This window comes from Syngnathus floridae, chromosome 8, assembly GCF_059516105.1.
Source record: "Syngnathus floridae isolate MCC-2025c chromosome 8, RoL_Sflo_1.0, whole genome shotgun sequence".
Classification (NCBI taxonomy): Eukaryota; Metazoa; Chordata; class Actinopteri; order Syngnathiformes; family Syngnathidae; genus Syngnathus; species Syngnathus floridae.
The window spans coordinates 6,846,297-6,868,885 of NC_142420.1; the positions used below are offsets into that span (position 1 = coordinate 6,846,297).

Below are 22,589 nucleotides of genomic sequence, written 5' to 3' on the forward strand. Positions count from 1 at the left end.
GAATGTGACTTGAGACATTTTAACGTGGACTAGCTAATCGTTTAAAAAAAACAAATCCAAAATACTTGCAGCTGTATGATTGGCAAATAGGTGCTTTGAATGACACATGCCTGCTGAAACTGAGCAGGGAATGCTTGTTTAGGTTGCATCAAAAGGGTGAAAAGTCATTATGATTGTGTGTGTCATGTGATCCCAAAATATCTCCAGGAGTTGTGGAATGTTTTTATTTAGTTAAGAAAAAGAAGTGTGGGCGCAGAGATGTCTTTAGGCAGTCACATTTCAACCTGTCACCCTGGTCGGTAGTCATCGGCCCTCCGCTTTCAATGCGGAGGAGAGGCATTCCATTTTGCGTTGTTGATCTCGGCGCAAGGTCCCCCTCTGTGGGTGTACAGGTCACAGGGGCATTAAGCAGGGTTAAGTCAGCCGTGCTCTGGTTTTGATCTGTCTCCCCCTCAACAAAACTCCCCGGCCGACCTCTCACTTCGCGGCGGGCGGCTTGTTGGAGAGAGACATCGCAGCACACTGTGAAGCCAGCACAGCAATGTGGCTCAAATAAGCCACCATAGGTTTGCCTCATTCTAAAGGAGGGTGCCGAATTATTAGCATGCCACCTGTGAGTTCTCAATTAATGTCAATTCCCCCCCAAAATTTTACCTTTTTACGTCTTGGAGTAATGTGTTGCTCTTCATATCGCGTGTCACTTCCACCACTGCATTTTTTCATCTATTAGAAATGCTATGCATACTCCCTTTTTATTAACTTCAGATGTTGTAAAAAAAAATGACGTATTCAAGGTTAACAGCTGCCCTTTCTTTGATCGTCTGCATGGCGACAGCTCCCCCACGACCTTGCAAGAAGAATAAAAAGAAACAGGATTTCTTCTTTACTTCTTCAGGCGCGTTGTGGGAAAACATTCTTTAAAGTGGCATCAAGTTTCCCGCCCCCACCCAAAAGTGACCTGTGCTTTATTTTGGAATGCCAGGAACGCTCCGGAAATACATTGTTTGGGTTTCTGCTTGGTGTTTCCTTATGGCTAATCTGTACTGCGCTCCAGGAGCTAATGTAAACACTTGTTTGTAACTACCCGGCCTCACTCACCTCTATAATTAAGTTTACATGAGAGGAAAGGTCTCCCTCGTTTTGCCTGCACTCTTGGTGCCTGGTCCAGATTTCCTCGTACTCTTACATTTTGATGATGTCCAAAAGGTTTCCCTACAGATCCAAACTCGTCGAATATCTGAATTGGATTACTTGAAGCAATGACGGGGCATGTCATGACCTGTCAGCTTTTTAGAAATCCGTTGGCAACTGCGAATCTTAATGAATTGGTCGTACTGGTTTGACTTCTAGAGCAAGAATATCAGGAATAATGAGGTAATGTTTTCCTTTTTGCAGGATTCCTCTCATTGTCTCTGTGTGAAGTCCCTGCGGTTGTTGAGATGAGTCTGAGCACCAGCGAGTTGGAGGACCTATGGGAGTCCCTGGGATACCTCAACTTCTCCGACACCTTTTCCAACATTTCCAGCGTGGACACCATGGGGTGCGCCACGGCGTTCAACCGCAGCGCCTTGCTCCACTCCATGTGCGTGCTCTATACTTTCATCTTCATCGTGGGCTTGGCGGCCAACGCTCTGGTCTTGTGGGTGAACATTCGCGCCCAGCGGGACTCAACCCCTCGCCACGAGACCCACACGTACATTGCCCACCTGGCCGTGGCAGACCTGTGCGTGTGCGCCACTCTGCCCGTGTGGGTGAGCTCGTTGGCCCAACATGGCCACTGGCCCTTCGGCGAGGTGGCTTGCAAACTCACGCACTTGCTCTTCTCCGTCAACCTCTTCGGGAGCATCTTCTTCCTAGCGTGCATGAGCGTGGACCGCTATCTGAGCGTGACACGCCACCGAGAGAACCAGGGCAACGTGCGCAGGAAGTTGACCCGCCGGGTGGTGTGTATCGGGGTCTGGCTTCTGGCTCTGGTGGCCTCTTTGCCAGACACCTACTTCCTGCGTACAGTAAAAGCTTCACACGGGGGCAGCATGCTCTGTAGACCCGTGTATCCGGAGGAGAACCCAAGGGAGTGGATGGTGGGCGTCCAGCTAAGCTTCATTCTTTTGGGCTTCGTCCTCCCCTTCCCCGTCATTGCGTTCTTTTACGCGTTGCTGGCCAGAGCCTTCACTTGCACGGCCTCGCCGTCGTCCACTACGGTGGAGCAGGAGCGGCGCGTGAGTCGCAGGGTGATTCTGGCCTACATCGTGGTGTTCCTGGGCTGCTGGGGTCCGTATCACTCCATCCTCCTGGCCGACTCGCTCTCCCAGCTGGGTGTGCTGCCTCTTACCTGTGGCCTGGAGAATTTCCTGTACGTGGCCATGCACCTCACCCAGTGCCTTTCTTTGCTGCACTGCTGCTTCAACCCCATCCTCTACAATTTCATCAACCGCAATTACCGCTATGACCTCATGAAAGCCTTCATCTTCAAGTACTCCACGCGGACTGGCCTGGCACGTCTCATCGAGACATCCAACGTGTCCGACGCCGAATACTCTGCCGTTGCTGTTGACAATCCTCCACAGATATGAGGAACTTTCCACTCCAGCTTTGCGATTGAAATTCCGTCCACCTGCAACTGACGTCATACATGACGTTAAATGACATTTACAGACATTTTCTGCAGCTGTATCAAGAAATCCTGTGGACAGGAGTTTATCACTATCGATGGAGTGATTCCATAAAAAGCACTTATAAAGCAGTTTTATTTGTGAAATCATACATATGGTTAGCGATTTGTAAAGCCAAACCAGTGTGTCCAAACCTTATATTTGTAAGGTTGATTAATGTAGTGTTTCCCAATGTTTAATGTGCCAAGGCATATATTTTACATTCGAAAAATCCCAATGCAAACAATGCCGACAGGAGGATACACGGGTTTATAGTACCTTTGTCATCTATTGGAAAAACATTCAATCTGTTATTATAAGATTGACATAGACAGATGAACAAAAAATACACTATTCCTTGACAATAATTTTGGGGCACTAATGTGCCACTGCTCAGTGGCTGGGAATCACCGCATTACTTTATGTCTGTGTTTTGTGTGCGTGTGTGAGTCGAGAGAGAATCTGGCGGGTATTGCTAGAACCGTAATTGCCGAATGGCATGCTTAATCAAACTATTTATACTCACTTGAATTATTTGACATTCACTCACACTGCTCTACCGCACTCACATCTGCCTCATCCTTTCTGCCTGGCTCCTTGTTCATGTACTGCTGTCACACGTTTGGTATGAAAAGCTCATACCGTCACCTCAGTTGAATCATTCAGCCAAAGAAGAAACATGTTTGATCCCATTTGTTCGTATCTGTCGAGGCTTGCTGTTAGGATTCGTACTACTTTCTTTTTAGCACATTGATGACTCAAGAGCTAAAAGTGAACAATCACTTGTGTTCAAATTTACCTTCGTGCTGGGATGTGCGTGCTAAAATGAAACCATTACACGTCTGCCACAGCCGATAGTTATTTTTTATTGCCTATCATTAGACAGAAAAGGCTGCCGACTATTAGGTAGCCGTCTTTGTTTACTTTTTTCCATTGCGACTTCAGCGTAGCCGTGCCTTAATGTGTGCGGCTGTCGCCTTTTAAAATGACCTCATCCCCACATTACACACACTATTATCTGGTTTTATATATGGCCGTGATTGGTAGGTGAGTTTATTCTTAGAGCCACCTCTGGCAAAGCAAGTTGGCATTGTCTGGGGAAAAGGTCATAAACGGAGTCACGTTTCTAACACTTCCCATTCATGGTGTAGCCAATAAATACCATCATTTGACCCTTTTCCCACAGAAGTCAAAAAGCCACTCATTAAAGGGTGCTGGCTACTGGCTGGGAAAAGGGGGATGCAATAAACCAATTATCTCTTTTGTTTCACGTTGTCTGAAGGCTTCGACGGAGTGCGTCCTCTAAGCCGCCTTTGGCGCTGTCTTATGGGTTTGTGAAATTAATCCTGCTGTATCAGCACATCGGGGCCACACACGCACACTCTTACTGACTTTTAAAACCAAATAATATGAACAAATAGCTTTACTGCTCATGTGCAGGCAGCAGTAGTGATTTGTAAGATTTGAGTAGAGGACCAAATGAATGCAGTTTGTCTGGTGAATCTGTGTGCATTTGATGGTATTATTTTTTTATGTCTTAGCTGTGGTCCAATGTGAGGGGATATCATTTCATAATTATGCTGACATGGTGTCATGTGATCATGATGAGTGGAGGAACATTCGACGGCGTAAACCTCCCTTGGCTTAAAGAAAGTTCTGTCAAATATATTAGAGTACAAATATTTGGTTTCTATATTTGCTGACTCCTGTCATAATAATATCACATCTACTTCTGTCCAAATAATTTGCAAAATATTATGTTGTATGCTTTTTTTTCTTTTTTTTTTTTTTTGCAAAACATTCTAAGCCAATCACGTTACTCCTGCCTTCTTTACCTTTGGATCAATTAAAATCTCTGATTGTGACAAAAAAAAATCTGACAGTCTTGCATGAAAAAAATATTTATCAAACATTGTATTATTCCAAGAATACTGCTTTTTTTTTTTAGAATGTTTTTAAGATTTCTTCTCCTGAATGAAATGTGTAATATTCCAAAAAATAATGTGTTTAAAAAAGTAAATAAAATTGTATTTCTAAATATGTCTTTTTTCCCTTCTTAAACTTTGACCTTAATTTCATATTTTATGGAACTTCATATTATATCATGCTGTGTATAAAACTTGTGTGACATTGACTTTGTCGAGTTCCACCTCCTCCCCTCTCCGGTGTTTATTTAACCTTGTGGTGTCAACACCCTGCCACTGTTGTCCTCAGGATATGTGATAACCTTACAGATGACCTCTAAGCAATCACCCCGCCTGTCCAGAGTGCTTCAGTTTTTCCGCTAATCAGTGGTTTGGACCCCCGCCCCTGTTTGCCATAGTGATGTGTTAATAGTTACTGTTATAAACTTTATTCACAAACTTAAAAATTCAACCTGTAGAGTAAGAAGGCAAACTATTGACGTACGGCTGGTAAATTTTTTAGAATCGATTATTCGATTGATTAAACGATTAATCGAATTATCAGATACATTTTTATTTTGCATGTTGTCTATTACAAAACATTTTTTCCCATTTATTGTTGTTTATTTGGGGTTGTTTAATGATAAAACCAAGTAAATAACAACGAAAAATATCACACGAGGTATTGATCAAACTTTTTGAAACTGATTCAGTTACTGGTGCGGTGATTGTGTTATGTGATAAAAGCAGATGTTTGCAAATCTCTTGATTTAACAATAAATTAATAATTGATTAAAAAAATGGTGCTAAACCATTTCTCGATTATCAAATTAGCTGTCAACTAATTTGATAATCGATTACGTGTCGATTAATTCAATCGATTAATTTTGACGGCTCTATATCAGATGTATCACTTAAAAAAAACAATCGACATGTTGCTGTTTTAATTTTAAATTTGTGACCACAAAACCAAAGGTATGTACCGTGATTTTGGCATTTCACCACCAGCAATTATAGATTTATGTATGCGGTTTTACTGTTATAGCCGATTTCCTCAGGGCAACCATAACCACTACATGACCTATGTTTGGCATCCTTGATTTAGAGTCTTCAATGAACCTAACGTGCATGTTTTTTGGAATGCAGGCGGAAGCTGGAAAAAACCCTCTCAAGCACAGAGAGCCCATGCAAACCTCCCACAGTTGATTCTTGCTGTTCTTTAACTATTGATGGTAACTTCTTGTGGCTTTTGCCATGTTGTAACCTACTGGGCATGGATGGAAACTTTTTTGGAGTTCTATTTGCTATTCTGTCATCACATTATTTCTCTTTTAGAATAACTTCAAGGGGAAAAATATCAATATTTAAAGTCTCTGAGGTGTTTTCAAAAAGTGTGCTCAGCGGCTTCTTGGTGCGTTGCCAACCTCACTAGCAGCTGTTTGCACCAGCGGTGGTCCTCAGGTCGAGAAAACTGCGTGGAGGCGATAATGCCTTTCTTACACTGTCCAACTTCTTTCCTCCCTGTGATGATGCCATCTTGGCCTTGTAGCGCTCCTGCTGTGTGAGGGTCACCACTTCCTCAACCCCTCAGCCCATGTGATATTTTCCACCCTATTTTCAAAAGCAGACGAGACACCGCCTGCTGCTTTGACCTCATGCCTCAGCTTCTTCAAGGCGTTCTTTTTGCACACTGATTTACTTTCACACTGAAAACCCTGGAAGTTTGTTGATGTGCAGTGTCCTATCTTCAGAGTTCTATGTATAAAAATATAAATATAAAAAATGTAAACATAAAAATCACCTAAGTATCACCATTATGATTGTTTATATTTGAAAATGGGCAGCAGATGTATAAAAACTATGAAATGTGTCTCGGACCGTATATATCCAGACCCAGAAATTAAACCAAATTCTATCCAAATGGCTTTACGTAGTCCTCTGAAGGTAAACACTGGGAGCTTTAATGTAATTTTCAACAGTAGCTAAATTACTTGCTGAGAGAAAAGTAATCCAAAGTAAGTTTTTCGAGAGGAACGGTTTTAAACAAAATTAGACGCCAAGAGTAGCATTTACAATGGCAATGCAGGGATGGGGGAAGGAGTCTCATTATATGGCTAGTTGATGCTAATGCTTCCTTGTATGTAAATGTTTTCCAACCCAACAGGACTTGTGAATGTGCTATTTCTGCTTCTTGTGCATGCAGATGGCGAAAGGCTTTAGTGTGAAAATGACACTACAAATGTATGTGTGAAATCTCTGAAGACAGGTCTGCGCGAATCCATATTAGTTTTTTCCCCCAAGCGTCTGTTCAGCATTGGTTTTTGTGGTTTATGGACTCAGGCTCACTCAACCAAACAATGGACACTAAAATCCAGCCTTTAGATATTTTATGTAGAAGCTACTTTATATACTTTCATGACAGTCATAATGGGCCTCTGTGTTTGGGCAAGATTTAACAGCAAAGGTTAATTGGCCGGGGATGAAAACCATTAATGGACCGTGGCTTCATGGCTCACTGATAGTGTATATGAACGATAATCCGGTGTGGAGTAATTTAAAGCATCTGTCCTTTAAGTTAACACAGGCAAGCGCCTACATGAAACTATGTGAACATGCTGACCGACATACAAGAAGCTGTAATTTATTTGTTTTTGCTGGCATATATCCAGACGTATAGCTCTGTTCCCACTTCAAGCAAATTAAAACCTCTTGGATGAATAATGAAGACTTGGAAGGAATCTCATAAGGAGGTTTTGGAAAATAAATAAAAAAAGGCTGCTACCAGCTGTCACAAACAAATCTTTTTTGAATCAATGATCCCATTGATTATTGCATTGATTAATCCGGAAAAAATATAATTTCAAAAACTCAATTTATACCGAATGATTTGTGTATGATATTTTTGAGGCTGTACAAGCAAAAATGAAAAAACAAATCTAGAAATTTAAGGGTAGCTTGACCTTTATATATAAAACCCAACATCTATGGTGGCTCAGAAAGACCATAATTGACTGGAGTTGTTCCTGCTTGTCCTCTGGTAATCTCTTTGTCAGGTTTGACTTTCTTTGGCGCTGAATATTTGAAGTAGATTCTTGTTTGAAAGAGTCAAACACAACAGAAGAAATTCCATCCTGCTCTTCACTGTTTTTTTTTTTTTTTTTACCTTTTTCAATTCATTTGCGTTTGTAAGTGAATGCCTTAGCTCAACAGCTCTGCAGTTTCATTGTTTACACCGGGGGGGACCGGCTGACTGCTTGCTGGTGGCCGTGGCAACTGCAAAAACCCCCGCAGATGCCAAGCAGACAAAGTCAAAAGAATCTTGACAGCGGGGCGGCGATTTAATACATGAGTACATACAATTATTCTGAAACATAATGGTATAATGGAGAATTTTAATTGAATTTTAATTGAGAAATTTAATTGGAGATTTTTGTGAATGCAGGAAACGCCTTAGCTGATATTGTTGATTTTAGTTCATAAAAAATTGAAGAAAAAACAAAACTTTGGGATTCATCATTTTTTTCCTTATATCATGAGTAACAGCCAGCATCAAAATTTAAAATCTGTCGCGACTGTGGACACAGTAAAAGCGCATCCCCTGTGGACAATACTCCCATCTCCAGTCAAAACAGACATTGTGTTCCAAGGACAACCTTCACTCATTGAGTTCGGATTCCTGCTGTTTTCTCTGATGCTCAACCATCTAACGGTGGGGTTCAAGACCTTGTAAAATCATCCCGTGACTTTTTTGGAGAGTGCCAAAACTCTTAATCTTTACCAGATTTCCACGATGTAACTGTATAGTGGACCCACCTGAGCGTAAAAGGTTTCCACACAGGGGTCCTGATTCATTTGACACTTCTTGCCAAAGCTGCCGGCCCAGTGTTTAGACTACACACCTCCCCATTCATCCAGCGTTTAGTCGGACACCGTGAACTCACGATCAGCTCGGCTAGTGTCAATGATAAAACATCCCAAAAGTGTCAGCCAGAAAGAGGCATCTGTTTTAGAGATTAGCAAGTGTGTTATTTTTCTTAAGAGTGAATATAATATGATAAAAAATATTTTTTAAAAATTAAACAAATATAATGCTAAAAAAATATTTTTAAAAAATGATTACATAATAGATTGATTATATAGAAAGCACAAAATAAAAATAAATTTTAATAGAAATAATCCCTTCCACTAATCGTAACTGTCAAATTAGTTGACCACTGTATAAAACACTCTATCTGTTAATGACAAAAGAAGAGGGAGGGTATAAAATATGTCAGTACCAGTGCGAGTCAGCGCTTTGCTAGTTATGAGTTATTGCTTAATTTTTTCTAGTACGTGGACAGTCCACTTAATTTCATTGCTATGGCACGCCCTTGCCCTGGTGTAGCCCCATTCCTGCGATAAAATAATCTTGGCTTATTTTGTCTCCTGTGACACAATGATAGAACGACAATGCTTTATTTTGGTATCCTCCAGAGAAAGATTTATATGTTTTCCCAATGTGACGAAAACCCCATCAACCTTTCGACTGCAAGAGCTGTTTTGTCTGCGATTAAGTCAAACATAGACAAATGTCCTCCTTGGTTCAAGTCCGGGGTCACTCGCTGGAATTTCACTGAGACGAAAAAAAGTCACGCTTGTTCATTCAGAGAAAAACAGGGTACGTGAACCCGCTTTAATAAGCTTCATAAACATCTTGCCTTGGAAGTATTTCGTCTTTTTGCAAGAGCTGACACATTTATCACACTTCCCAGGAAGCGCCGCTCTTGTGAAATCCAACCCTTAAGCAGGTTTTGATTAAGCAGAAGCCCTTCACTAGATTACATTCAGTCTTATAAGAGTAAGTTTGTACTTTATTCTAAAAGACATTTAGTATTTTTGTTTTTACAACTTTTAATAGTTCCCAGGCATCTCTGGCCAACCTCACACCGAGTGAGTGAACCATCGAAACAAAAAAAAAAATAGTCATTGAGTCTTGGTTGCACACCAAGTGATAAAAGTAACTCACATCAACTGACATGCCGCAACGGAAAAACCGTGACCCCGTGTGGGGTTTTGAAACTCTACATACGCATATCCTCTATTATTTATTATTGAACCACAGAAATCTGGCGTGATTGTCAAGGAAGAAGCGTCTAGCCACAAAGAAGAGAATTAAGGGGAGAGTTGCTAGTTTGACAGACTCTTGGCATTTTTTTTTTGGTCTGCTAATTCAAATTCCAAATTGTATCTAGAAAATTTGGGTCGTCTTCGTTTGACAGTTCAAGTCTCATGCCAAAATATTTTTTTCTTCTTCTTCTTTTGTGGGTTTTCAAAATTGTTAGCTCAATAGCATGATTACTCAAGTCCTATTTTATCATTTTTAGATAACTGGAAAAAATGCATTTCATAGACAGCACATATAACTAAAATTTTATTTATTTTTCTTTGCTATTCTAGTTCTTGTAAAATGTTAAAATGCCTTGGGCAGTTCTGCTGTCCATCTGACAAAATGAAGGAATATAAATATAAAATATATATCTTGTTGCCTCTTTCTGGCTATCACTTTTGTTTGTGAATAGCTGGAGTGATAGTTTTGGACTCGTATCGCTTTACTGGGTGTTTTCTCTCTCGGGGAAACGAACACAAGTCACACCCTGAGGCAAACAAAAAAAAGAATGTAGTGTGTCATTCAACGAACAAGAGGTGCTCATCTAGATTTCTGTGGCGGCTCTGAAACTGAAACTTTCTTGAGGTTTAACTCTTGTTAGAATGATGTGATACATGGCGTTCAACAGCTTGTGTTGAACTACATTTGACCGTCTGCTTCAAATTCTGAGACCCAAAAGATCTGCGCGTCGCCACAGATGAGGTCGACTCCACGCCTCTGATGTTCCTCTGATCCGTTTCGGCCCACCAAAGAGAGTTTCCTCTTTGCTGTTTTGCTAGGCACAGTTTCACAGGGCTTGACAAATGAGTTTGTAAAACAGCTCCTGAGAAATAAAACAAATCAGCGTGAGATGAATGGGTGGGAGGAAGCTGCCATTTCCGGGTGGGGAGGGCGTGGACGGGCCTAACGTCTGGGGAAGCCGAGGGGCAACACACCCAATGGTTGTTCGTGTGACACCCAGTCTCAGCCATCACCCGTACAATTGACCAAGTGAAAACACGCCGAGGGTTGTATTCGCCCTCAGGCTCTTTTTGGTTCTGAATAGCTTTCCAGAAGCTGAACTGGGCCGTTTGTGCTCGGCCGTCCGCTCGTCACCCCCACCGTGGTGTTGAGTCTTCGCCGCATATCAATTACCCGCTTTATTTGCCTTCAGTTGTCAGTGTTGGCACAGCTGCAGCTATTTCATTGTTCGTAAATAGCAGAAAGATGTAGGATTAACCCAGCCGTACAGGTCGCTTTGAACAGTTAATAAAGTGATTAGCACCGAGCCGTATCGCATATTTGAAGATGTGGTGGGGAGGGGTGGATTGTTCCAATGTTTTGCTTAATTGAGGTGCAACTGATCCAGTAGACTCGAGGTAACCAGATGTCTTCCTTTGTCTGGATAAATCCACTTCTGAGGATCTTTTATGAGATTCAACCGCTTCAGTCTGCATGTAATCATTCCCTGTGGTGAGGCTTTTCCCATTTTCCTGCATGGTCTAATGGGAGAGACTTTTTTAGTTGCTGTTCATGCAGCTACCACCAGTGTGTTTATTATGTTGGTTGGTGAGTTGGAAAAATCACATCATGGTGGTAATACAAAAATTTGTTTTTTGGACTATAGTTGTAGTGGTTCACATAACTGCCTTTTTCGTTGTCCTCTGTTTATTATACTTCTTTGTTGACGTTATCAGCGGTTTTGGGACTTTGCTATGACGCATATACCCTAAGATGGAAACCCAAGCCCGATCCAGCTTTAAATGTTTGCGATTCAAAATCAAGATTAGGATAAACACTTTGTCTTATGAGTGAGCCCTTTACGCACGCTGCAGCGATAGCGAAACAAAATGAAACAATGCCCGTGGTTCATTCATACATTTTCTATACTGCTTTTCCTGTCGCTTTTGTTGATCACAACTGACTTTCTGTGATAGGGTGCTAGGCTATGCCTTTACGCCGTTTAATCACGTTTACCCCAAAACACAGCAACTTGGCAGCGTGTCAATTGTATGATGATATCAATGCCAGAATTTAGTGTGATGTATAAAGCAGATGTCAGACAGTGAGCACTTCTTTCAACACAACAGCAAGTGTCAAACTTCACACCCATGTCCCAGCGTTTCACTACTAACATTCTCATAGGCGCCTTGCCGCCTCTAATGCTATATCTGCAACCGGAAAATTGAAAAAACAGTTTTGACAAGCAGTGTGAAAGGGGCTATTGTGAAAAAGGAAAAGAGTTGGTCGGGGGAGAGTCCAGGCGATGCATAAGCATCTGCTACGTGAACCACTAACCCACAAGGTCATAAAAATAGCATTGTGTGCTAAAATATATAGAGATCCAATGGCTAAGTGATTGAAGCATTTGCCACACACTCAGGGTGTAAGGACTTCTCTAGATGGCGAAACATCACTCAGAGGGAATCTGTAAATTCCACTAAGTGTGAAACTGTCTTCAAATGCAAGCTTGTGAATGCGATAATAACTGATGGTCAAAGTGTAAAGGTCAGCGCTGCAGTGCTCTGAGACACCCGTTTGGCCTTAGCAATAGAAGACCAGGAAAAAAATGACTTTGAAAAGTAATTCAGTAAAGTGCTTCGACTCTTAGCACTGCTCCCCTCAGACAGTCAAGTATACTTAAATACGCAGGTTAACCCTCACAAGGGCACTGAGCGGATCATTTTAAATCCCCGACTTCAAACTCCGAAGTGGCTTTGCATTTGAAATGTGAACTCCTAGTCTTAAAAATCACGAATAATCTGAAAATAACCGCCTTGGTTATATCCTGAATCCTTTTATTGTTTGAGCTCTTTCAGTGTGTTTCTCTTCGCTGTAGACTGATGAATGACTGTTTTCATTGAGGTCGAGACGGTACAGCAAAAGGCTGCAACCTAAACTTTGGCTCTCCATCCTGACCTTACACTTGGTGCATGATCCTGTAATTCTAGACGAGCGGTGAGGGGGTCGAACAAACACACATTTAAGGCAGGAGGTGTGTGTCGGTGTGTGTTTCACCCCCTATTCGCTACAGTATTAAATAGCTTCCCCTCGCTAGCAAGTCACCTCGTAATCAATAATGCCAGGTTAACATCTGGAACGCGTCACACGTACAAACGCATATACGGGCGCAAGCAAGGCACGCACACACAGGCGAGCCGTCACTCATTCTCTCCAGACATTATCTGCAGACACACTCTTATACATCCATCATCAGTAACTGTGGTAGCTGCTCCAACAGAGTAAACTACAGATCCACGGCTTCCAGTCGTCATCCATCACTTGGGCCTACTAAATGGGTGGGGTGGGTCACACACATGCAGCGAGCTTGAGCCACACCAGGCCACAAAACTGGACATTTGCGAGGGTGGAAGCTAGATATGGAAATAGTTATACTCTAGATTTATTTTCACTTAATCAGTTATATTATTTTTGACTACTATACCCATGGAACAAATTTAAGCGTGCAAAAATTAAATTAAAAATCCTCAAATAAATACTCACTTCAGCTTTCTTTTTTCCACCACTGGTGGAAACCACAAGAATGTCAGTAAAGCAGGTGCACTTTTGCATAGTCTGCGCTCTGTTTAATTAATTTCCCCTTTTAATCCACTTTAAAAAAAAAATCTCCTACTTTCCTCCTAGCTTCTTCCCACAATGCGGATTATATTGGTATAAATAGTGCTCAGTAGGTGACCCTGTAAATGCCAACGCAGATCTCACCCCAAAAATTTCTTGCAAATTCTTCATTGGTGATTCAAGACTTGTGTTGCGCAGATGGTCTATGCTAGCTTTTCCGTGCAGTAAAATGTGCCGCCTGCACATCGTGGGTGTCGGGGGCAACGCGTGCAAGTGCCAGGTAGTTTTAGACCACGCTGTAAAATCATCAGGTGGGCTCGTTTACGTAAATAATTAATCACCCCAATGTTTCCGTGCAACCCCTTTGGCTGATTTGTAAATGAGCCAAAGAGTTAAGTGGCTTATGATATACAGCAAGAGTAACTGTGTGAACAACACAGTAAATTCTTATTCTTTTCATATTCTCATAAATGTCAGTTCAGTCAACTTGTGGTTTGTTTTATCTGAAAAAGATGGTGGGGCAAAAAATCAGAAGAAGAAAACTACAGTACCATGAAAGCTTTGAATACCTTTGAAGACATAACATTTTTTTTCCCGTAAAAATACCCTGGCCGGTCTCATCTTGTGTTACATTGTATAGCTTAGCGTGTAGACCCCAAAAATTAAGCCTTTTCTTCATTCGCTGGTTGTTTTACTTGAGTTATAATCTTATTATTTTAGATGGATGGATAAATGGTTAATTAAGATAAGAAAGACATAAGTTTGGGTTTCAGGATTGTCACAACTGCTAACTCAGATTTGAAACTCGGGATTTGCCAAATAAAATAGTGGCTCAGCAGTTTTGTGCAATCTTGTTTTTTAGTCCCCCTGGTCGGGATGACTTGATGTTATTGTCGTGCTGAAAGTTTACTTTGCAGACCGGCGTTAGAGTGTCGCTCTGTTGGGACGACTTGTAAAATAAAAGTCAGAAGTGCTCGAATAACTCAAACCGACTCTGGCGTGGCGGTCAAGGCTGACTTTTCAGATGGAGAGTCATAACACCGTTGCCTGACACGAAGGCCTCGCCGAGGACTTCATATGGGGAATGTATATTTATAAATCTGAATGGGTGTGTTGACTTCCAACTAACTGACGGTGAACTCTATACTCGGCATTTCTCGAGGAGTCACATTTGCAGTGCAGTGGAAGAAAGGTATAGATGCCTCGGTATGCGTCCTTACGTGCAAAACATCTGGACAAGATGTGCACCTCAGGAATGACTGATGAGGAAAACCAGGAGGGACACCCCCGTGACCCCCACACCTGCACTCCCCTGACATCACTAACTTTTTGAATTCCATCCAAATCTATATCTGCATTAGGGGTAGTGCCTCAAATAATCCAACAGATGAGGCTCTGGTGATAAAAGATACATTTGTCAGATTTAATTTAACATTTAAAGATGACACAGTTATAATACCAGTCCAATATTACGGACTTTACCGTATATTAGTTTAGTGATAAGCAGGAATGCTAACGCAAACCGTTACAGTAAATATAAAAAAAAAAATGGCCAATTTTTTTTCTTTATTTTCTGTAAAGTAATAAAAATTTATATATTTTTTCCAAATATTTGACATGCCCAAAGCCTCAACGACAATTCATGTCTTCACACAAAAGTAGATGGATAGGGGCACACAAGATTGTGCCCCATGAATTCTGCATAGCAACAAGTTATGTTCAGTACCGTCTACATAAATGTATCTCAGTGGGAACGTTTTATGATTAATTATATTAGTTTATGAAAAGTATTTGTTGTATAAACTTTTGTATAGTCTCTTAGAGAAATTGTAAGTAAATTTTATATGGGCCAGACAATGAAAGGCAGCATTGTAGGTTCCCTGGTATGGTGGTATGCTAGACCGTTTTTCAGTCTTCTCATAAAACTGTCACTATATCTCTAAATCCACTTGGAAACAAAGACAAAACGATGATAACTTGGCTTGAATGGCAAATAAATTCCATATTCCATCTGGTATTTATTATATTAACAAGGAATGCAAAGGGACCACCTTAAAAAAAACATTAAATTACAATTACATATCTGAAAACAATCTTTACACGTTTCACAGTGTAACTCGTTAATGCTCTTATTAAATAATTACGCTAATGAAATAGTGAACACAATTCTCAATGGCGTGGATGAACTCATCCTCACCTCCCCAAGAAAACAGACGGTAAGTGAAGGGGAATTCCTGCCAAGGATCCATGATTGTCTCACTAGTGCAGGAATGTGCAAGTACAATTTAGTGACTGTCAAAAGACTTGAAGAAAATAAATCCACACGTGTCATGCCAGATCATGTTGTGCTCATGATTATGCTCTTGTTATGGGTGAGGTGCAGACAAAGCCGAGACAGAGGATAGCCGTGTTCTGCCAATGTTGCGTGACACAGGCCAGAGGCAGATGCCTTTGGAAATATACGACTTAAAAAACAATCTGTCTTTGTGAGGCCACACCCGCAATTTGGCTAACTTATCTTCATTTACATGATTGATGCATACATCGTTTATATAGATGTTCTTTATTAATACCAGGCTCCTTCAATAAAATTTCACAGTTATTCTTTGGCTGTGAATCTAGCATGAGATGATGGTTTTTATTCTGTATTTTTATTTATTTATAGCTGATTAGGTTCCTAATGTTTTATGTAATCACATTTAATTCATCCTCAACACAATTTTGTGACACAGCTGTTGTTTTTAGTGTTTTATAAATACATTAGGGTGATTGAATGATATCTTAGCTGTCATATCTTCCTAATCCCATAGCTAGCCTACCTTCTTTTAAAACTAGATAGAACATCATCTTAATTTAAAACTGTATTTTATTCACCTTACCTAAATAGCTCCCTTGGTATCGTACTTATCTTCATTTTGAACTGTACTTTATTAATCCCGCAGCAAGCTTTCTGTTTTACTTATCTTCTTTTGAAACTACTTTATTAAACCTGTCTTTTTCAAAAAGAATTTCACGCACTTCAGAGGAATTCACATCAGCCATCTTTAAGAATATTAGTGAAGTGAAACAGATTTTGTAAAGAGGAAGGGTCCAAAATTACCAGTGTGCAGGTTATTGGCTCAACCCATTATTGAATCCAAATGTTCACATACATGGCTAAAATGCTTTCATAATGATGATGATAAAAGCCAAATATTTATTATTTCTTTCTTTGGCCTATGAGAGCCGTTGCTAGGCAACCGGCATTGACGACAGTGAAGTCGTTGTTCCTGTCCAAGACATGGCCTGGTATGTGAAATGTGTGGTGTTTTTGTATAGATTAAACAGGCCAGCTATAATCTGCTAATTAATGAGCTTTCCTTGTTCCAGTTGGCAAATGATTTGACCTTTGGACACAGCGGGGTCACCCACTCCCACTTCTTTTGCAGTATTTGCAGCCGTGCTTAGCTCACGTCGAGCAGACGGATGAGGATTTTATCAGTGGTCCTGTCCATCCATTTAAACACTTGGCAGGCGAATGAGAACTATAAATCAAGATGTTCTCCGTCGCACGTTCATTGTATCTCTTTTGAGTAATGAATGAGCGCACTCAGAAAAACGTCACCCTGATGAACCACCTCCAACCTCTCGTGCTGACCTTACGTAAGCCAGTAAGTGAACACCCAGTCTGGAAAACAACACTTGTGTATTACTCCAAAAGGATTAGTTGGGTGTTGGTGAGGATTTTCGACTGTAATCTATATTTTTCTCCTCCCAGAACCCTCACTCTATATTTTCCTTTTATACTTTCCTCAGGCTGCAGGCGCGAAGCCAAGTGAATCCTCGAGATCTCTTTTACTTGCCTTTTGTGGCTAGCGTGATGGATGACATCATAACTTCACAGGATTGGGTTATGCCTGAACTTTGACCTCGAAATCTACAGCATCTCCCTCGCTCCATCTCTGTAGGATAACCTTCTCCACTCCCCGCCTCGTCCATGCGATGAGCTCTATGTCCATTGACACGCACTGGGCTCTCTGCCAGCATCCACTGCTGGGCCACTCGAAAGAGGCCAACATCCACTAAAGCCTGAAGTGTTAAACAAAAAAGCATCTGTAAAGTCAATATTAGCCTTTTACACTGCCAATCGGTGGAAAAGAAGAAATAAAAGAGTCGGGAAATGCCTCAAAGGGATACTAAAGGCTAAATGAAAACACTTAAAGCCCAGTGCCCTGCAATAAAATCTAGGAGTGCTGTCTGCTAGGTCCGCTGGTCTCAAGAGGGCTGTAAGCTATCACTCCACTGCTCTGACTTGCGTCCGTTCTCTGTGGGAGGTTAATAGCTTGAAGGGCAACACAAGGTCAGGATGTGCGTCTTCCAAAAATGTCGCTTAAGCAGCGGATGTACACGTACTTGTCAGTTTGCCCCGATAACAGCAAGTCATTGTCATGATTTGTCGTTGCGTTTCCACTTGTTAATACATTTTTGTTTGGTCGTACGCCATGAGACTTTTTTTTAAAAAATTAAAATATGCGCCTCGACAACAATAAATAAATCATGAGATTTTTTTTCGTTGGAAATCAGGTTATGTGAATTCTGCAGAGTGCACTTTTAAGCAAATGTGCTGAGGACAGAATTATTTAAACTCTGGTGAGGTTTTGGGGAACAATTTATCATGCGTGCTAAGGCATTTTTCATGTAAAATCTATCAGCCACTCTAAAAAAATAAAGAGGGAATCATATATTTCACCTGAGCATGTGGGCCAAGTTTGTCTCTTGACCCTGTCTGGTGTTTCCAACAGCTGTCGGACCTACTGTGGAGAACGCTTAAGTTGGAACAAATTCCCTCAACTGGGGTGAGGAGCATTTAGGGATTTTGAAGTGCACATCCGAAAATTGGAATCGACTCTCATGCAGCAAAACAATGTCATATCCAAGCTGGAAAAGACCGACTTGTTGACATTTTGTTTTTACGTCCGTGGGGTTAAACGCCCTCCTGACGAGAGCTCTTCTCCAGGAAGGAAGGGAGTAGGCGAACCCGTACTGCCGTGCAATGAATGATGTAAAGGCTGATTTTATCTGACAACAGAGAAGTTTGTCATGAGCAGCAATGAAAATTATTTATGCTCTTAAGTGTACCCATCTGTTAGAAAATTCTAAATCAATCATGCCTTGGCTTTCACTCGGTGTTACGAGTCATTAGCGAAACGGCATGTCGACGAAGACTCGGTCGGAGAGTCAAATCAACATTTCGCTGTTAGCGGTAGAGTAAGAATATCGTGGTTATTAACTGGAACCTAAGCTACTACAACTCAAACCATTTTTATATTATAAAAGGTAAAAACTACTGTGGAGGTTGAATGCCAAAAACAGGCCATGCTCTCCTCTACAGCTAAATCATGTTTTCAATTACTACAAGATTGAAGTTATGGTTATTTTCCAGAAAAAAAACTGTATAGGTTTTAGATTTTTACATACTTTTTTTAATATTTCGAGAATATTTTTTTATGGACAAAAGATTGTGTATTTTTATATCTTAAACTGTATAATTTTAAATTATATATTTTTCAAAAAGTACATTTTTCTATATAATATGATTATGAAAGATTTTTGAGATTTAATAATGACAATATTTTTAATTTCAAGATAAAAACTCATAATATGATTTTTTTTTTAGGTGCACATTTTGAGGCTTTTTTTATATTTCCTGTATAATAAAGTTACATGTTTCCTGACAAGAGTCATAATATCATGAGAATGGAGCCACATTTTTATGATGGAATGATATCAGAGGAGCCATTTACCGCCTGTGTGAGGAAGAGCAATGTAGAGGATGTTGTCAAGTTTTACTGTCGTATTTTCTCAGGAAACAGTGAAAATGACGGCCATGAAGGGAGAGGAACTCCGGTGGTGACTGTGCAGCATCAGCACCAACATTTATTATTATGATTATGACGATGATGATGATTATTATTTCCTTTCTCCAAACAGTGATTTTCTTTAAAATGAGTAGCGCTTACCAAAATCTTGTAATTCTTTGCAACTTTCTTGTTTCAGTTCCATCTTAAAGATAATGGACAGATTAAAAAAACAAACTTTTTTTTACTTGATCTAATTAATATAGCATGTGCAATAGTTTCGTAGGTTATGAAATGCACGAAAACAAGCAGATATCGTAGCGTGCAGGTTTAAATACATAATTATAAGAGAAGCTATAAATAAAGTAGATGAAAATGTGTCTCCATCTGACCTGTAATAATAATTTCATAGAGCTGAACTGGCTGTTTTCATAAACCAAGCCCCTGCAGTCGATGAAGAATGTGCATGTTGTGAGAAAATATTAAATCCGGCTAGGTTTTTCGTTTCATCCAGCAATCTTCTTTGCGTCAGCAAAATATTAAAAGTCTAATCTGGCGGATATAAATTTTTATGAAGTCAAGAAATGAAGCTTTGCTCAGGAATGAAATTACCTGAAATGGTAGGCTGCATGTGTCTTTATTGTCAACCCCCCCCACAGACACGGCTCGTTGGAAATGTCACTGGTACCCACCCTGCTCTGGTACGGACCTCTGGATTGAGTGAAGTGTCCTCCTCCTGCTAAATTATGACCGAGAAAGGCTGCAATGGTCCCCTCGAGGACTTTTGCAGGAAATCGTTGTTGTGCGCTGGCCTCTGAAGTGTGCTGTGGTCACTGTCATAAGAAAGAAAAAGTTGAGGAAAAAAAAGCTTCTTAAACACATTAACAGATTCTGCCTGATATTTTGAAAAATCATTTTTGCCGCTCTGTAGGATTTGCAAGTCACGCGCAATTTGCTGTTTCAAAGGAACATTTCTCCAAAAACCAGAGGTCACGCAAGGGTGAAGAACACTAATCCATATTCCATCTTTTTATTACTTTTTTCCATCTGTCATTTTTCAAATTTAATTGTCTTGAACATTTGCTTTTATTAAAAACATCCCGATGGAGTCTACACAATCACGGCTGTGCCATACACATACCTTTCCCTTCATTTTCCGTTCAAGAATGTGACATCTAAGGGCCAGGAAGTGCAAAGTTGCAAGGACACACATTCCAAAACACTCCTTGCGAGCATCACAAGCCAAACCTTGCAGCTTTCGCTCGGGAGCCTGCAATCAACTGCTGGCAGGAAGCAGGTGGAAGCGCTCTGTCAAGATAATGCACCCCGAATTGGAGCTGCACCAACTTTTTAATAATAAGCTGCTGCAGGAAAAAGAAAACAACGGTGTCTCTTGTACCGGTTCCTGTCCTTCCACTGCAAAGGTGATGGGTCAGATAAACCAATCAGGAGTCCACTTCTTGAGAAGCAGACACACATGGTGTACAAACAAATTCCTTCCTCCATGGGATGAACAGAGCCACAATGGATTGGTTGCCTTTTTGCAGACAGAAGTCGGCTTGCCATCGATTTAGCACACATTTATTTCTATAGTGGGAAAAGCTCCACATGGAAAAAAATGGAGGGGCTCACAACAGCAGGGAACTTTCTCTTCTTGTAAGTTGGGTCACGTTTAAGTTGCTGTACCACAGTTTAATTCGGTTAATTCTTTTAGTTTGACCCTAATCCAAAATAATATGCACATGTTCCATTGGGTTGCTGCAATATGTTTCACTTCATCAAATAATATTTTTTTTAAAAAAAGAAATGAAAAGCACTAGCCAGTTAGCATGTGTGTCAAATTGAAAATACTACAATGCTTACAGATGCCCAAGGAGCAGGAACAAGTTTCACGAGAACTCTTTCATCCGTTGGCTCATTAAGATCATTCAGAATGTATTTATAGTTTACAAAGCGTGAACAGGAGAATTTATACCCAACATTAAACTCCTGTGCACCTTAATGAAGCAAATAAATCCAGATAGTACATTTGTGCTGGGCTTGCTTGACCTCTTAAGTCTCCTGTGCTTTTTTATTGCAAATATCTCATTTCACAACTCTAATTTGTAATTCACACCATTGGCGACTTGAATTATGTGTGCATGTATATTGTTCACTTTAAAGTTTATTACATGTGTTTAAACTTTCAATCACATTTCTTTAAGAAATCATATCAGTCTCTTCAGGAAACAGCAGTTAAAAATGAGCAATAAAGATCAGGCTGTCTGCATCCTGCAAACTGCACTTGGTGTCCCGCTCTAACTTTCTTTTTTTGTGATGATGATGATGATGATGATAAGAATAATGGTAGGGGAGAAAAAAATTGTGTGCTGTGGTAGGGAGAATAAAGGCAAATATATGAAAGAGTGAATGAGATTGCAGATGTTTACTGTACAAGATGGGGAATGTGTTCCGATAAAAGGCTTGCAATGCATCACCTTTGCATGCAATCCAGTACATTTTTGCACCACTCAACTGAGGGGCCCTTTGTTTCATGTGAACACCCCCATAACCCCTCGGCCTCTCCCCCAAGCAGACCAGCAGACTCTTGGGGCCCCTCTTGTGTTGCCAACCTATTCCAAATCTGCGCTTTCTATGTTTCAAAGATCATCTCTCGCATGCCACCATGTGTTTCCATCACTGTGGCGGTAATGCAAAAAGCGGGCAAAACTCATAAATGTCAGATTGTGTTTACCCAGCCTGGGAAGACATACGAAAACTTTCTAAAAACCTAAAACAAAACAAGAAAAGGCTCACTCAAAAATGGAGCTCTCTCTCTCTCTCTCTCTCTCTCTCTCTCTTGGTCAAATATTTTAAAAAAAAGATATTATTAAAAGTGAAGACAATTTGCAATTCTAGTAATGCCACACGAATTTGATCCACACCTTGAGTTTGACACATGTGATTTAAACCCTAGTTTGAAACCCTAACTCTAATATGAACCCTAGTTCGAAACCCTAACCCTATCTTTAAACCCTACTTTGAAACTGTAACCCTAGCTTTAAACCATTTTTGAAACCTTAACCCTAGCTTTAAACCCTACTTTGAAACCCCAACTCTAGTATGAAACCCTACTTTGAAACCCTAACCCTAGATTTAGAATATATTGTATTCTTTCCTCAGGAGTAACGCGCCATCAAGCGTCGAGGAAGTGTTACTCTCTTATTTTCCAGGCGGAAGTAGAGCACTGGCCTGGTTCGTTTTTCATCTATCAAGTCACCTGCTGACACTACGCTTTATTTCCTGTTTGGGGAGCATGTCCCTTTAAACTAAATAAAACACAAAACCAATCTGCTTTAAATCAGTTTTATTTTCCCACAGTTAAAGAACAACAAAAAATACATACTAGGACGAGGTGATATAGTACAAAAAGGATACATATGAAGGATATTCAAAGAAATAAAAACCTCGACAAAACGTTTGACAGCCTTTACCGGAAGTTGCTCATAGTTGT

General features: G+C 40.5%; 1 protein-coding gene across 5 annotated transcripts in view; it reads left to right on the top strand.

Moving 5' to 3' along the window:
* ackr3a (atypical chemokine receptor 3a) overlaps positions 1-17,992 on the top strand; it is a 32,708-nt gene extending 14,716 nt beyond the window's left edge. For 4 of the 5 annotated variants that reach the window (XM_088383007.1, XM_088383008.1, XM_088383009.1 and 1 more), the window contains one exon: positions 1,396-4,689. In XM_088383007.1, the coding sequence (XP_088239133.1) occupies positions 1,396-2,573 (1,178 nt within the window). In that variant the 3' untranslated portion in view covers positions 2,574-4,689. Of the gene's footprint in view, positions 1-1,395; positions 4,690-17,054 lie in introns of those variants that run through there. The other variant, XR_015859848.1, reaches the window with a different exon arrangement.
* The last annotated feature ends 4,597 nt before the right edge of the window (positions 17,993-22,589 follow it).